At 44.0% G+C, this 14,217-nt stretch overlaps 1 protein-coding gene across 1 annotated transcript in view; it reads left to right on the forward strand.

Moving 5' to 3' along the window:
- Window positions 1–13,387, forward strand: part of BIG (auxin transport protein (BIG)) — an 82,636-nt gene extending 69,249 nt beyond the window's left edge. The window contains exons 11-15 of the mRNA XM_086524949.1: window positions 9,701–9,844; window positions 9,952–10,603; window positions 10,707–11,083; window positions 11,184–11,684; window positions 11,778–13,387. Of these exons, the coding sequence (XP_086381075.1) occupies window positions 9,701–9,844; window positions 9,952–10,603; window positions 10,707–11,083; window positions 11,184–11,684; window positions 11,778–12,659 (2,556 nt within the window). The 3' untranslated portion in view covers window positions 12,660–13,387. The remainder of the gene's footprint in view (window positions 1–9,700; window positions 9,845–9,951; window positions 10,604–10,706; window positions 11,084–11,183; window positions 11,685–11,777) is intronic.
- Window positions 13,388–14,217: the final 830 nt, after the last annotated feature.

A 14,217-nucleotide genomic window follows, 5' to 3' on the forward strand; every position in this document is an offset into this window, starting at 1 on the left:
CACCAGATCTGCGGCCAAGCTGAATTCTGGGTTCCATTTGGAATAGACTATGCTAAACCAAAAGCTTCAAGGTAAAGGTTCACAATCTGAGGAGTATCTGCTAGGAGGTTCTCCTCCATCCACTTCGCATCCAATGCAGGATAGTTCTTGAATTTAACCAAGAATCGCCTTCTTATTTTACCCTTATTCTTTGTGTCCTTATGTGTCAAATCTGTTCAGGAATAAGGATCTTCTCGTTTTCCTCCACTTTGGGTTGCTCATTGGGCTCCCCATCATCAGACACTTCACCTTTGAAAGGTTTCAAGAGACTCACATGAAATGCATTGTGAATCTTCCAAGTGTCAGACAATTTCAGTCGGAAGGAGACATCATTGATCTTTTCGAAGATCTAGAAAGGTCCGTAGTATCTCATACTAAGCTTTGGAAAAAGCCTCTCCTTTCCCTTCTTCTTTCTCAAGCGTGCCTTCTCAAAACGTAAGAGCACCCAATTATCCTCCTTCAATTTCAAATCGCGACGATGGTGATCGGCTGCCTCTTTCTGTCTTTCTTGAGATTTCTGCAAAGCCTCGCGGACCTTGGCAAAAGCAGTGTCTAAGTCGCGCTATACTCATCAGCTTCAAAAATCTTATCTTTTGTGCTTAAGAAGGGTGGAACCTTCGCAGCACCTTCAACAATCTCAAATGGCGCCTTTCCCGTCGAAGAGTGTATCGTGTTATTGTAGGCAAATTCCACCAAAGGTAGATACTTTTCCCATTGAGTCTTCTGATCCGAGATATAAAACTTCAATAAATCTAAAACCATTGAATTGGCAATCTCAGATTGCCCGTCAGTCTGCGGGTGGAAAGATGACGAGAACTGCAACCGCGTGCCAATGTTCTCCCAAATTGCCTTCCAAACAAACTCGTAAATCTGGGGTCTCTGTCGGAGACAATCGTCTCAGGCATGCCATGTAATCTGAAAATCTGGGCCACAAACAGTCTTGCTAAGTGATCCGGCTTGACTATTTTCTTCACTGGAATGAAATGAGCATGTTTACTAAATCTGTCAATAACAGTCCCAATACCATCGTGACCACTCTGTGTACTTGGGAGATCAAAAATGAAATCCATTGCAATACTTTCCCATGGGCAGGTGGGTATGGGTAAAGGCTGTAACAATCCCTGTGCTTTATGCCTGTCAAACTTGACCTGCCATACCAAGCACCTGCGCACAAACTCGTCCACATCCTTCTTGAGTCTCGGTCAAAAGAAATATCTCTCACCCCTTTCATGGTGGTAGCAATGCCGCGGTGACCCGTAAAAGGCGGATAGTGGCATTCGGTCATAACCTTTTCCCTCAACGGCTGTGTAACGCACAACATGGTTTTCCTCATCAAGTAGCCATCCCGAATGGAATATCCCGCTATTGTCTCCCCATCTCGTATCCGTGTGAAAACGTCTGCAAAATCCGGGTCTGTGGCATACCGGTCGACCATATTCTCGAAGCTCCTATGATGTATCGCGGAAATAGCCAGAACCAACGTCTTCCGAGACAAAGCATCTGCCACCAAATTCTTCTGTCCCTGCACGTCGACAATCTAAAAGTGAAACTGTGACAAGATGTTCGCCCACTGCATCTGCTTTTCTGAAGTTGCTTCTGTGACAAGAAGTAGCGTAAACTCTGATGGCCTGTAAAGACAATAAAATCCGCTCTGAGGAGGTAATGCCGCCTCTGAGTAAGAGCATAGATAACCGCGAAAAGCTCTTTCTATAAATCTGTGGTGTCAATTCCGGCCTTGAGAACAATCGGCTCTCGTAAGCAATGACATGGCCTTCTTGCATTAAGACCGCACCCAGACTACGACCACAAGCATCACAATATACTTCAAATGACTTCTGCAAGTCCGGCAAAGTCAAAACTGGTCCCGTAGTCAATTTCTCTTTCAATGTCTGAAAGGTAGTTCCACGAGAAACGGACTCCTTTCTGTGTCAAGATATGCGAAGGGGAAGCAACCTCTGCAAACTTTCTAATGAACCGTTTGTAGTACGAACACAATTCTAAGAAGCTTCTAACTTCCTGGACATTCTTCAAATCGGGCCAATCACGGGTAGTCTCTATCTTGGCCCCGGATCCATTTGCACTCTTGCTGCTGACACAATGTGTCCCAAAAAGTGTATCTCTGGTAAGAAAAATTCACTTTTCTTTGCATTAATCATGTGATCTCGTAATGTGTGAAAGACCTGAAGTAGATGATCTCTATGTTCTGCCTCATTCTTGGAGAAAACAATGATATCGTCAAAGAAAGTGCCAACAAATAGCTTGTACTCTCGAAAAATCCTGTCCATCATCTAGTTAAAATGTCGCAGGAGCATTTGTTAAGCCAAAAGGCATGACCAAAAAACCCAAAAGTCATCCGAAAGGCTCTCTTGTAGACGTCTCCCGGCGCGATTCAGATATGATGATATCCACTCTTCAAATCAATCTTGCTAAAACACGAGGATCTTGTAATCTGTCGAGTATATCATCGATCCTAGGAATCGGAAATCTGTTCTTGATGGTGATTTTGTTGAGAGCTCTATAATTGATGCACATTCTCCAAGATCCGTCTTTCTTCAAAACCAACAATATTGGAGAGCAATACGGTGATGTACTAGGCTGGACAAGACCCTTTTCCAAGAGGTCTTTCACTTGGTTCATAATCTCTTCGTTCGGGGCTCGGCTCACACGGTAAGGTGGCCGGTTCGGTGGTGTGCTTCCAAGTATCAGATCTATAGTATGATCTTTAGGACAAGCAGGTGGTAACTCGCCTGGCAGGCCCTCTGAGAAGCAATCGGCAAGAGAGTGGAGAAAATCTTGGCATTCTTTATCAAGTTTAGACATATTTGTCCTATCCTCATCACTCAACTCTTTCATAAAGATCGAGTAAACAAACAGACTGGAATTCATTAATTTAGAAATGGCCGAAGCCGATACAATAGGGACAGACTCGCCCTTAAGTTTTATATCGAGTACAATGGTTCTGCCCTTCTCTGTTGTCAATGTCGCTTTCTTCGCCCGATAGTCGACCACGGCGTTGTTCTTGTGACGTACCAGGGAATTCCCAAGAGGACATCACAACCTTCCAAAGGCATTTGTAAAAGTCCTCATGTCCCAAATACCCCCGACAATGCAATCGAAGTTTGCCAATGACAAGTGTAATGGTTACGTCCCTGTCGGGTGCCGCTTGAACTGCCTCCGCAAGTGGTCCCATCCAATCGGGAGTGATCTCGAGCCGCGCCGCCAATTCCGGTGAAATGAAGTTGGCCTTGGCTCCTCCATCGAAGAAAATAAGGGCTTCTTGATCTTTCACTTTTTCCAAAGCTCGGCAAAGTTCTGTACTCTCGTCTACCGTGCTGGGATCGGTACCCACGCAATCTGGAACCAGTGCTGTTTTCATCTTGCCTTTTCTTCCACGTTCCTCTGCTGCTCTTGAACTCTTAGCCTTTCGTCGTCCTTGTCGTTCTGTTCTTTCTGTGCCTTTTTAGGGCACTTCGCGGAGATATGTCTAGTTTCCCCGCATCCAAAGCACTTCCCTTCCCTGATGTAGCGAGCCCATTCCTGAGGAGTAAGCTTGGGTCGTGCATCTTTCTATTCTGGGTTGCTCTTTCTCTTTCTACTTTCATTTGTCGAAGTTTCTTCAGCTCTTTGTGTCATGATCTCATCGGTGGGGTAGGTCAAAGTGCCTGAGTGAATGGCAAAACCCCGTTTTGCATGACTCATCAACTCTTGAATAGAAGTTGACTTTTGTTCCAAGCAGTGATCTCGGATCTTTGTAGGTAGACTCAAGGTAAACCGCTCAATCTGTTCCTTGAACGAGATCATCTTAAATGAAGAGGGGGTAGAAAAGAGCTTCAGAATCTCTCGCAATAAGCATCCACCGTATCCTTCTTGGTCATCCGAAGATGGTTCCAAGTAGTTCGTATATCACGTTCATACTCTCGAGTCAGCCAAGAAGACCGAAGATGGTTCCAAGTAGTTCGTATATCACGTTCATACTCTCGAGTCAGCCAAGAAGAAATAAAAAGCCTCTTGAATTTCAGCCATTTAACTGGCGCAGTCTTGTTTAATAGAAGCGTGCACCACCAAGTTCAAGCATTCCCCTTAAAGTAAGAGGCAGCTCTTCGAATCTTAGAGTGCTCTGAGTAACGCCCTCCTACGAAAGCGATGTCAAACTGTTGTACAAAAGACAAAGCCTTTGAAGCATCTCTATTTCCAAAAAATGTGTTAAATTTAATTGAGTGTCCACCTACCTTAAACTCTCGGACCTTCTTGCTTTTGTCTTCCAGAAAGTCATACTGGTTGGCTTTGTAAAAATTCTTCTTCTGTGCATAAAAGTTTCTGTCATCAGAGTCCGAACTGTCTGTAGGTGAGTCCTGTGTAGAACTGTCACTCACGGGGCGAGATTTAGACTTCTTTGCCTTTTTCTTGCCCTTTCCGAAGCGTTGCTTTTTGCTTCGCTTTTTACCTTTTCTGTCTTCTTCGCTCGAGTAAGAACTATCGGAAGAAGAAGAAGAAGAAGAAGAACTGGGTACTCCTTCAAATCGAACACGCTTCTTCTGTTTCTTTGCCTTTCCAAAAGTCGATCGACGACCCAAATAACCCGGGAAGTCGGTGCCTTTCTTCTGCGTTTTGTCGTGCTTTTTAACTTTGTTTTGCGCGTCAAAAAGCTGAGCAATTCGTGCATCAACCACCTCTACTAATTCTTTCTCTGTGTACTTCTTGGCAGTAGGAGGTTTCTTGAGAGCGGGTTTTCGAGGCTGTGGTTTTCTGCCATGCGTGTGCACCTCTTCGAAGAAGTCTTGCTCGTATATTTAGCCAATTTCGGGTCCTTGGCAAAATTAAGCATCATCTTTGTTGCATCACCGATCAATTGTCGACGCTCCATCTCTTGACACTCCGCCTGAGTAGGCCGAGGCGGGCCATACTCCTCGCGTAAATCTTCGTTGTGATCACGTCCCGCATCTCCGGATGCCGATTGATCTTTGCTTGAAGCCATAGGTGCCGCGAAAAAAAAAATAGGGATCGGATTTCCCGTAGAAGAGAAATTGGCCATGCTCTGATACCACTATAACAAACTTGGACACTCCAAGTCCAGAATCTACCGCGAAAGCACAAATAACCACTTCAAAATAGTTCACAATCCACAATTGATTCGACACTGGCTCGGTGGAGTTCCGTGCCTAGAGATATTGGCCCCAAAGACTTGCGCCCCTTTCGGTATTTCTTTTTGTATTAATCTGTGTTCAAAGTACAAGAGTGGGGGCAGGCACTCACACTCAGACTCTACGTTCAGATGCTCTGAGTAGTGAGAGGCCTGCTCACGTATTTAAAGAGTACAAGGGATGCCAAAAGCAGAGTCCAAAAGCTGCTAAACTCAAAAGCCCAAAAATAAAGCAAAGGCTCTTTCTCTCTCTTGCTTGTAAAATAAAGCAGGTTCCAAAAGCTGTCCTTAAAATAGCTTTTTAAAATAAAGCAGAAGATCTCTCTCTCTCTCTCTCTCTTCAATTGCATAGAAAAAGCAGCCAGCTTTCCGTACACCCTACCACATCAGTAGCCCAGCGCAAACAGCGTCGCAATTCACGGAAATCCGTACAGTGTGCGACGTCAACATGTCCAGCATAAATTTCAGAAAACTGCCACGTGTCACTGCTGCATCTTCTCTGCCTGTGCAAGGTGTGTTGGGCAGCCTCGTCATCAATTTGTGACAGAAAAACTCGCTCTTTTTGCAGTTACTACCAATCTATGTTGCCACAGTGCCTGGAAAACCTTTAACAAATGGTGTCTGTGCTCTGCCTCATTCTTGGAGAAGACGATGATGTCATCAAAGAAAGTGCCCACAAATGATTGGTATTCTCTGAAAATCCCAAAAGCTGTCTTGTAGACGTCCCAGGAGCAATTCAGATTTGATGATTCTGCTAAAGCACCCGAAGTCTGTCTAGTATATCATGGATCCTTGGGATAGGGGATTTGTTCTTGATGGTGGTTTTATTGAGAGCTCTATAGTCAATGCACATTCTCCAAGATCCATCTTCCTTTAAAATTAGCAACACAGGCGAACATCGTGAAGTACTAGGCTGGATGAGACCCTTCTCAAGAAGTTCTTTTACCTACTTCATTATTTCTTCATTTTGGGCATGGCTAACTCAGTAAGGTGGTTGGCTCGGTGGTGTACTACGGGGAATTAAGTCAATCGTGTGATCTTCAGGACGTGCAGAAGGTAAAAATCTTGTTGTTCTTTTTCGAGGTCTGACATATTTAACCTGTGATTATCATTCAATTCTTTCAAGAAAATCGAGCAAACAAAGAGTGAATTTCATTAATTTGGAAACGGCTGAAGCCGAGACAAGTGGGATGGACTCGCCCTTCAATTTTACATCAAGTACAATCTCTTTGCCGTTCTCATTCTTCAAGATGACTTTCCTTGCCCTATAGTCGACTGCACACCTTTCCAAAGGCATGATGTAAAAGTTCTTGTGCCTTAATTGCCCCTGACAATGCAAACGTAGTTTGCCAATGACAAGTGTAATGGCAATATCCCGTCCGGGTGCCGCTAGAACTGCCTCGAGGAAAGGAAAGTGAAGGGTAAACTGGTCCGCTTATATTTGGTCAAGTTTAGGAACTATTTGGCTTTTGACGCAAAGTGGATGGAGGAGGACGACTTAGTAATTTCTCCTCATATACTAGAGCTTTACCTTGATGCTTTTGGTTTAGCACTGATTATTCCAAAAGTGATGATGAATCAGGAGGTTGAATTTGGTGCGGGATGGATTGCACAAGAGGGGAGCCACTCCACTCCCTTATCAAAGGTTGCCTAGAATGGAATAAAGTCACTAATTTCTCCATGAGATTTTAGGGATATGGACAGGCTGACAATGTTCTGTTGATGACTTTCAAAAAGATGTACATTGAAATGGGAATTTATAAAAAGAACTTGTTACATGTGCTATCTCATGTGTGTGTTGTTTGTGTGATTTCAAAAAGAGGGCCCCAAAAATTAAATAAAAATCAAGGAAAGGAAACCAACAAATAAAGTTAGTGATTGTCACAACCTCATGATAGTGGGACTTCCCTCCCTCCCTCCTACTTTCTCAAATGGCACTTGGCTTTTTTGTGGTTGTGCTCGACCGGAGTGAGGTAGTTTTCTCATGTCAAGATTTATTTAGCCATGTTTAGCTCAGGGTTTTGGCTTAGTTCCATGGCCATCACGTTCTTGTAGGTTGGGAGTATTTTTCCTAGCCATGCTGATATTTTCCCCATGGCCCTAGAGAGCCTTTGGTGCTTTGTTGCCCTATTTTCCCTATTATACTGTTGTGAGGGCTGCCTGCTAGCTGGCCTACCAGCACTCTCAAGGACATATAGGTTTCAGCAGGGATAGCTTGGGAGTATAGTGTGTGGCTTAGGCTTTGGTTGCAAGGCGCTCCTAGTGGGCAGTACTCGGGTGACCATTGAGCAGAGAGGGGGTAGACTGCTAGTGTTTTTGAGCAGCACTCCCTAGTGTTTTTGCAGCCTGTGCAATTGCATTATTGCGGTCACCAGCCAGAGCACACCACCGGCAAATGTGATGGGCAGGAGGGGGATCTCCCTTGTGTATTTGCTTCTCAGGGCATATTTGCAGTGGCGATTTGATCATGCAGATGCAGAGCGCCACCGTGTAGACATAGGGGAGGAAGAGATCCATGATCTCCAAAGGGTAGCCACACCATGAGTAGCCTTGATCCTTGTCCTTGTCCCTCCCGATCAGTTCTCTTGCTAGGAGAAGTTCCATTGGAGCTGTGCTGTTATACTTGGGTAGGGTTGTAGCCCATGTCGAGGTTGAGAGAGTGGTCTCATGTGCAAAAGTAGTAGCAGTTGTGTGTACCTTGGGTCTATCCACTTAGGCATGTTAGTTCTATGCCGGACCACCCTTAGTCACTCGTATGAGCAGTCTAATATGAGCACAGGGAGTCTTTCCTAGATCTCTTTCTCTCTCTTTCTCAGATGTGCTGACTCTTTTTACCTCAGTGATCTCCTCCACAGTTGCCTTGTCTATGTATGTGACATTGTAGGTGTTCTCTAGCATCAGAGGATCTATTGGAGTTGAGGTGTCCACCGGATTGGAGGCCAGTTCATGTCTTCATTGCATCTTTTGTTGCCTATTTTGACATGGTATCTGATCCGTAGGTGTCACAACCCCTGGATGCCCGATAGTGGCTGATCTGGTGCCGTTTTGGACTTGACAAGGAGAGAAGAAGCTTGCTTTTTTTCCTGGTTTTTCTGCAGTTTGGGGCAGATTTGGGTATGTGGAGGCCATGGAACCTCATCTATGATTTCCCCATCTTTTGCCCTTGATTACCCCGACCTCTCTTCACCAAGGGGAACCGGATGGAGGTTTCAAGATGTGGAGCATTGCTGGATTGTTTTTGTTTTCCCAAATGGAGTTATGTTGTTGTGCCTTCCTGCAAGGGAAGCAAGCATGTGGCTTTTGGACCCCAGAGGGGGAGCTATTTCTTTTCTAGCTTTCTTCATCAAAGAGAAGTTTTTGGACGGCAGTAGGATCTTCTTCAACACTCTGGAGTAGGTTCTATGGCTACGTTCTCTTGTAGGAGATGGATTGGCAGATTTGCTGTGCCTCGTGCATGAATGTCCTCAAGTTGTCGACATAGCTATCTATCAAAGGGGTAGTAGGTTGATGATTTAGTTGCACGTTTGTACCAGGTTGTGGATTATGGATGACAGAGAGGGATCTTTCCTTTTAGAAGCTGAGGATATTCTTTGATTTTTTTCTTTTCCATATCTGGATGGAAGTTTCAGTTCCAGCTTCAGTTGGCTCTTGTTCATCCAGTACCAGAAGCATGTTCATGTGCATGTGCTCAATGTTGGAGTTGACTTTGGTAGGCAGAGGGGAATTCTTATATCTCCAGTACCACTTCTTGTATGATTATTTGACTTCAGAGGTTGTGGCCTAGTGATGGAGTATGTGTTGCCAGATGCTTCCCGACGATGGAAACATTTCGAGGAGGTTTTGTTGGAGTGTGTACTACTCCTATCTCCATGTTCTCTCTTCACCTATGGTAGTGTGGCCCTATGATTTGGTCACTTCTATGCCTTCTTGTCAGCTTGTCAATACCATTTGTGGGACAAGCTTGCAATCACTTATGGGCGGTATTCTCAATGTTTGACAACAGATTTGTCGCGATCCTATTGATGACATGTTTACATGCACTGTCGGCAGCTGGTGGGGACATCTAGTTCCCACTTCTGGAGTTTGCAACACTTTGGGTCGCTCCTGTACTTCCCTCTGGAGAGCTCCAATCGTGGGGCAGCCCATTCCGATCTTCATGGACATGCTGCATGTCCCCTAGGCGGTTCCTTTACTCTCACCATGAGTATTGGTGTTATGTTGTGTATTGGATATTGATTGCTGATGGGGTATATTCTCTCCAGCTCAAGTGGCACAGGAGCAGAAAAACCAGACTTCTAAAGGGACGTGGAAAGCCCCTATCCTTGGTAATGGGGAGAGGGAGGCTATGCGATTCTTTGAATTTGGGGGTGGGGGGGGTTCATATTTCGTTACGATACTATTGAAAGCCACAGATTTACATCTTTTAAATTACTTTTTGCTTTATTATATCGTAAGCTCTTTCAAATTGTTATCATCAATGTTTCCTTCTAGAGTTAATCTTTTTGAGTATCTATGGTGCAGGGATTGGATGGAGAAGCTACGGAACCAATGATCAAAGAGCTGGAGGATGATAGAGAAGAGACCCAGGATCCAGAAGTGGAGTTTTGTATTGCGGGAGTCATGAGAGAGTGTGATGGTCTGGAAGTCGTTCTAAACATGGTTGAGGTATGGAGTTCTTCCGTCTTCAATACAATGTGCCTCGTCTGCCCTGCTTCTTTGTGCAGTTCTTTTGTGGAGTCGTTCACTTCTGAAAGATTACTTTTGTTTCACAGGCTCTTACTGATGATGAAATTAGATCTAGCCAAGAGGAATTGGCACTAGTGTTAAAGCTGCTTATGTATTGTTGTAAGATACGAGAGAACCGGCTAGCTTTGCTGGCTTTGGGAGCTTTGGGTGTTCTAATTGACACTTCTAGGCGGGCTTTTGCCGTAGAAGCCACAGAATCAGCTGAACGCCTTTTGCTTATTGTTGAGTGTCTTGTGACAGAGGCAAATGAGAATGATATTGGAATAGCAAAGAGTTCTCTGAGCGTGTCAAAGCTTCCTGATGGAGATGGGAGTCAGGCCGCTTACGTTGTTCAGACGTTTTTAGAGCGACTGTCACATGCACATGGTGCAGAGAAGTCCAGTAAGCAGCAGCGTAATAATGACATGGTTGCACGGATTCTACCTTATCTTACATATGGAGAGCAGACAGCCATGGAACTTCTTGTTAAGTATTTTGATCCCTATCTCCATGACTGGAGTAGTTTTGATCAGCTTATAAGAATGTATAATGAGAAAACAGGCGATGTTAACCTGCCGCAGCAAGCCACCCAGCAGCTGTTAGCACTTGAAAATTTTTGCAAGGTCACCGAGTCCATCAAACATGATGCCCAAGGGGAGAAACTGAAGGGGATCATAATGGAGAAAGGCATTATCACAGGCAAGCTCCTTGTACTTAAAATCATTTGTTATAGCCTTAAGTCTAGGGAATCTTGTTTGCGTGTGCTAGCATAATTGCTTAGTTTTGTTTGAATGTGTTGCAGAATGCATACAGCATCTAAGAAGAGCATTTGCTGTTTTTGAGAGTGCTAGCGATTATAAAGCAACTGTGGAATGGGCTCAAAGCTTAGAGTTGCCATCAATCCCCATTATACTTTCAATATTAAAGGGTCTTTCTAGTGGTCACAAAATGACCCAAAAGTCTTTGAAGGAAGGAGGGGTTTTACCCCTCCTCCATGCACTTGAAGGTGTTCCGGGGGAAAGTGAGATAGGAGTAAGGGCAGAAAATCTCATGGATGCTTTAGCAGATAAAGAGGGCAAAGGTGAAGGCTTTCTTTCAGAAGAGGTTATGAAGTTGAGGCATGCAACCCGTGAGGAGACGCGGAAACGAGCTTTGCAGAAGCGAGAGGAGCTTCTTCAGGTAAGAAATGTGGTATTGGAGGCTGTCCGCTACGATCATGTACAGTGAATATTGGTTATTTGTATTGAATACGTTGTGCTGAAGCTAGATTCTTTTACAGGGATTGGGGATGAGGAGTGAGACAACTTCAGGGGGTGAGCGCATTGTCATTTCCCTTCCATCGATTGAAGGTTTGGATGATGTACAAGAAGAAGAAGCAGGTTTGGCGTGCATGGTTTGTAGGGAAGGTTATAGTTTGTGCCCTAGTGATATGTTGGGCACATATTGCTACAGTAAACGTGTAAACTTGGGTATTGGCACCAATCATAACACTCGTGCTGAGTGGGTCTACACAACTGTGAGTCACTTCAATGTAATTCATTTTCAATGTCACCTAGAAGCCAAAAGAGCTGATGCATCCCTAAGGAATCCCAAGAAGGAATGGGATGGTGCAGCTCTTCGCAACAATGAAACACTCTGCAACAACTTGTTTCCGCTGCGAGGTCCATCTGTTTCTCTTTCACAGTATGCTCGGTGCGTTGATCAATATTGGGATAATTTAAATGCCCTGGGACGAGCTGATGGTAGCCGTCTGCGGTTGCTGATCTATGATGTTGTGCTGGTATGTTGTTTCAAAAGATTCCTATCAGCCTTTATGTTGCTGTTTTGGCTTTTGGTCTTGATTGTGATTGCTTACAATGTTTTGCAATTACAGATGCTGGCTCGTTTTGCGACAGGGGCATCATTCTCCACAGACAGCAAGGGAGGTGGCAAAGAAAGCAATTCTCGACTGTTACCCTTCATGCTGCAGATGGCGTGCCATCTGTATGATCAAGGGGGTGTTAGCCAGAAGCGACTTCAATCCAAGGCACTGGCAACCTATTTGAATACACCCTCCTTGCAAGAGATTACTCCATCAGGATCTAAGTCATCAACTGGAAGTGGTCCTCAGAGGCTGGGAGCAGTTGATGAAACTGTGCAGTTCATGATGGTTCAATCGTTGCTAGTAGAGTCTCTGGATGATTGGCAGCAGCATCGACGGTTATTTTTACAGAGAGGTGTTTATCATGCTTACATGCAGTTTAAGCACGGTCGCTCATCACTTGCAGCATCGCCAGTTGCATCAGCAGCTGCTCCGACTCGCTCCTCTGCTGAAAGCTTGAACTCTACCTCTTTTTCAAAACCTGTGGAAGATGATTTACAATCGGGTGCAATGGACAATAAGCAGCTATTCACAGTTGTGCAACCCATGCTCATCTACACGGGTTTGGTTGATCAGTTGCAACACTATCTTAAATTGGGTCCCGTGAGAACACAAGCGTGTGGATCTGTACAAGAGGACCACTCCAAAGGGGAAGGAGGGTCAGTGCATGCAGCTTTAGAACCTTGGGAAGTAGCTATGAAGGAGAGGCTGCGGGATATCAAAGCCATGCTAGGCTTTTCAAATAAGCTCCTTGAATGGCTAGATGAAATGCAAAGGGCCGAGGATTTGCAGGAGGCTTTTGATGTCATGGGAGCATTAGGTGATGCTCTAGCTGGTCATTCATCTTGTGAAGAGTTCATTATAGATGCCATCAACTCCAACTCAATGCGATAGTTGAAGAGGGCATATGAGGCTGTTGCTTTCCGTGATTGGATTGGGATGTGATATGCTTATAAGCATATGCTGGTCAACATGCCAAGGATAAATGCTGCTTTACAAATATGAGCCCTGGAAGCATAAACAGTAGTGCCCCTTGAATTGCTTGAAGGATGGGACGTACACATGGATTTTTGGGAGTTCAGGAATCTGGTGTTCATCTCTTCCACTAGACTGCTTGCCTAATAACTCGTATCACAATAGGATGTGCTGCACAAAGTGAGAGGGTCTGCATATTCTGCATTGCGAAGTACTAGTTAAAGAGGCACAAAGAATCCATGTGAAGCTACAACAAGATGCGTCATTCTTAACATGTAGCTCTCTACAAAGCTTGTAATGACCAGAAGATGGGACTTAAGGTCATCGCAGCGTGTATGTTGATTAAGCACAATTTCAACAGGAAGGTGCAAAGAGAATTGCAGAAGAAGAGGAACTTTGCAGAAGGGATTGTTGGTTGCAGAATTTTGAAGATACCGGTTTGTGCCATCATGTATTTTGTACACTGTATAGGGACTTTGCATGGAACGTGCAAGAAATTTTGAAAGTGATGTACAGAAGAGAAAAATAAAGGGCTGACACTGCTGGCATTGTAGATGTCATCTCATGACAAGTTGTGTACAATTCCCTTGAATCATCATAGTGGCCATTGTATGAGGTAAATTAAATTTTACATCTTGGATGCCTAATGTGCCTCAGTATTCTTTTAAAGTTTATTAAGGGACTGCAAGAATGGCTTTATGATTAACTACAAATGGTGGCTTAAGCATGCACTTCATGAAGAATGTATGCTTTTGAAGGGAATCGCAGGCTTCAAATTCTAGTTGTGCCATTACTTCCACTGGATGATCTAGGGAAAAGAAACATCCTAACCCCTTGGAGAAGAGACATGCTTGTTTTTCTCGAACTTCTCCATTAAGTATCGGAAAAAATTTGATGATATTGCTAATGGGAAAGAGTGATATGCATTAGCAAGGAAGAAGTACTAAGAGGATGATGAATAACTTTATCTTGTTTACAACAAGTGCCAAAGTCATAATTAGCGCACTAACCTTGGACCTAATGTTTAACAATGGGTAGTAGTCGGTAGACATGAAAGAAAGATCGAGATGTAAAACTCAATTATTCAACATGAAATGTGACCCTTTTCATCAACTTGAAGGGTTATGTTGCCCACCACACATGATATCAGAAATCATTTGGGAAACCTGAGAGGAAACTACGATGAATAAAAGGCAGTACGCTTTTCTTGTTAGGAAAACTTGCACTTTCTTGCTTAGCTTAGAACTCTTAAACATGATATAATACCTTCGTAAGCTCTTAGACCAAGGTACACGAATTGCGATCCATGTTTATCAACACCTAAACTTGATCTCTTAGAAGCTTGTCACACACTATGTATACAAGTTATATCTGCAACTTAATTTGGACCTTTGATGGGTCATCAGTTCTTTGGTTTGTACTATGGGTTGTTCATTTGTATGTATTTTTTGGGAACTCTCTTAAATTTTTCAACTTT

Source organism: Adiantum capillus-veneris, chromosome 12, assembly GCF_014529385.1.
Source record: "Adiantum capillus-veneris isolate H3 chromosome 12, ASM1452938v2, whole genome shotgun sequence".
Classification (NCBI taxonomy): Eukaryota; Viridiplantae; Streptophyta; class Polypodiopsida; order Polypodiales; family Pteridaceae; genus Adiantum; species Adiantum capillus-veneris.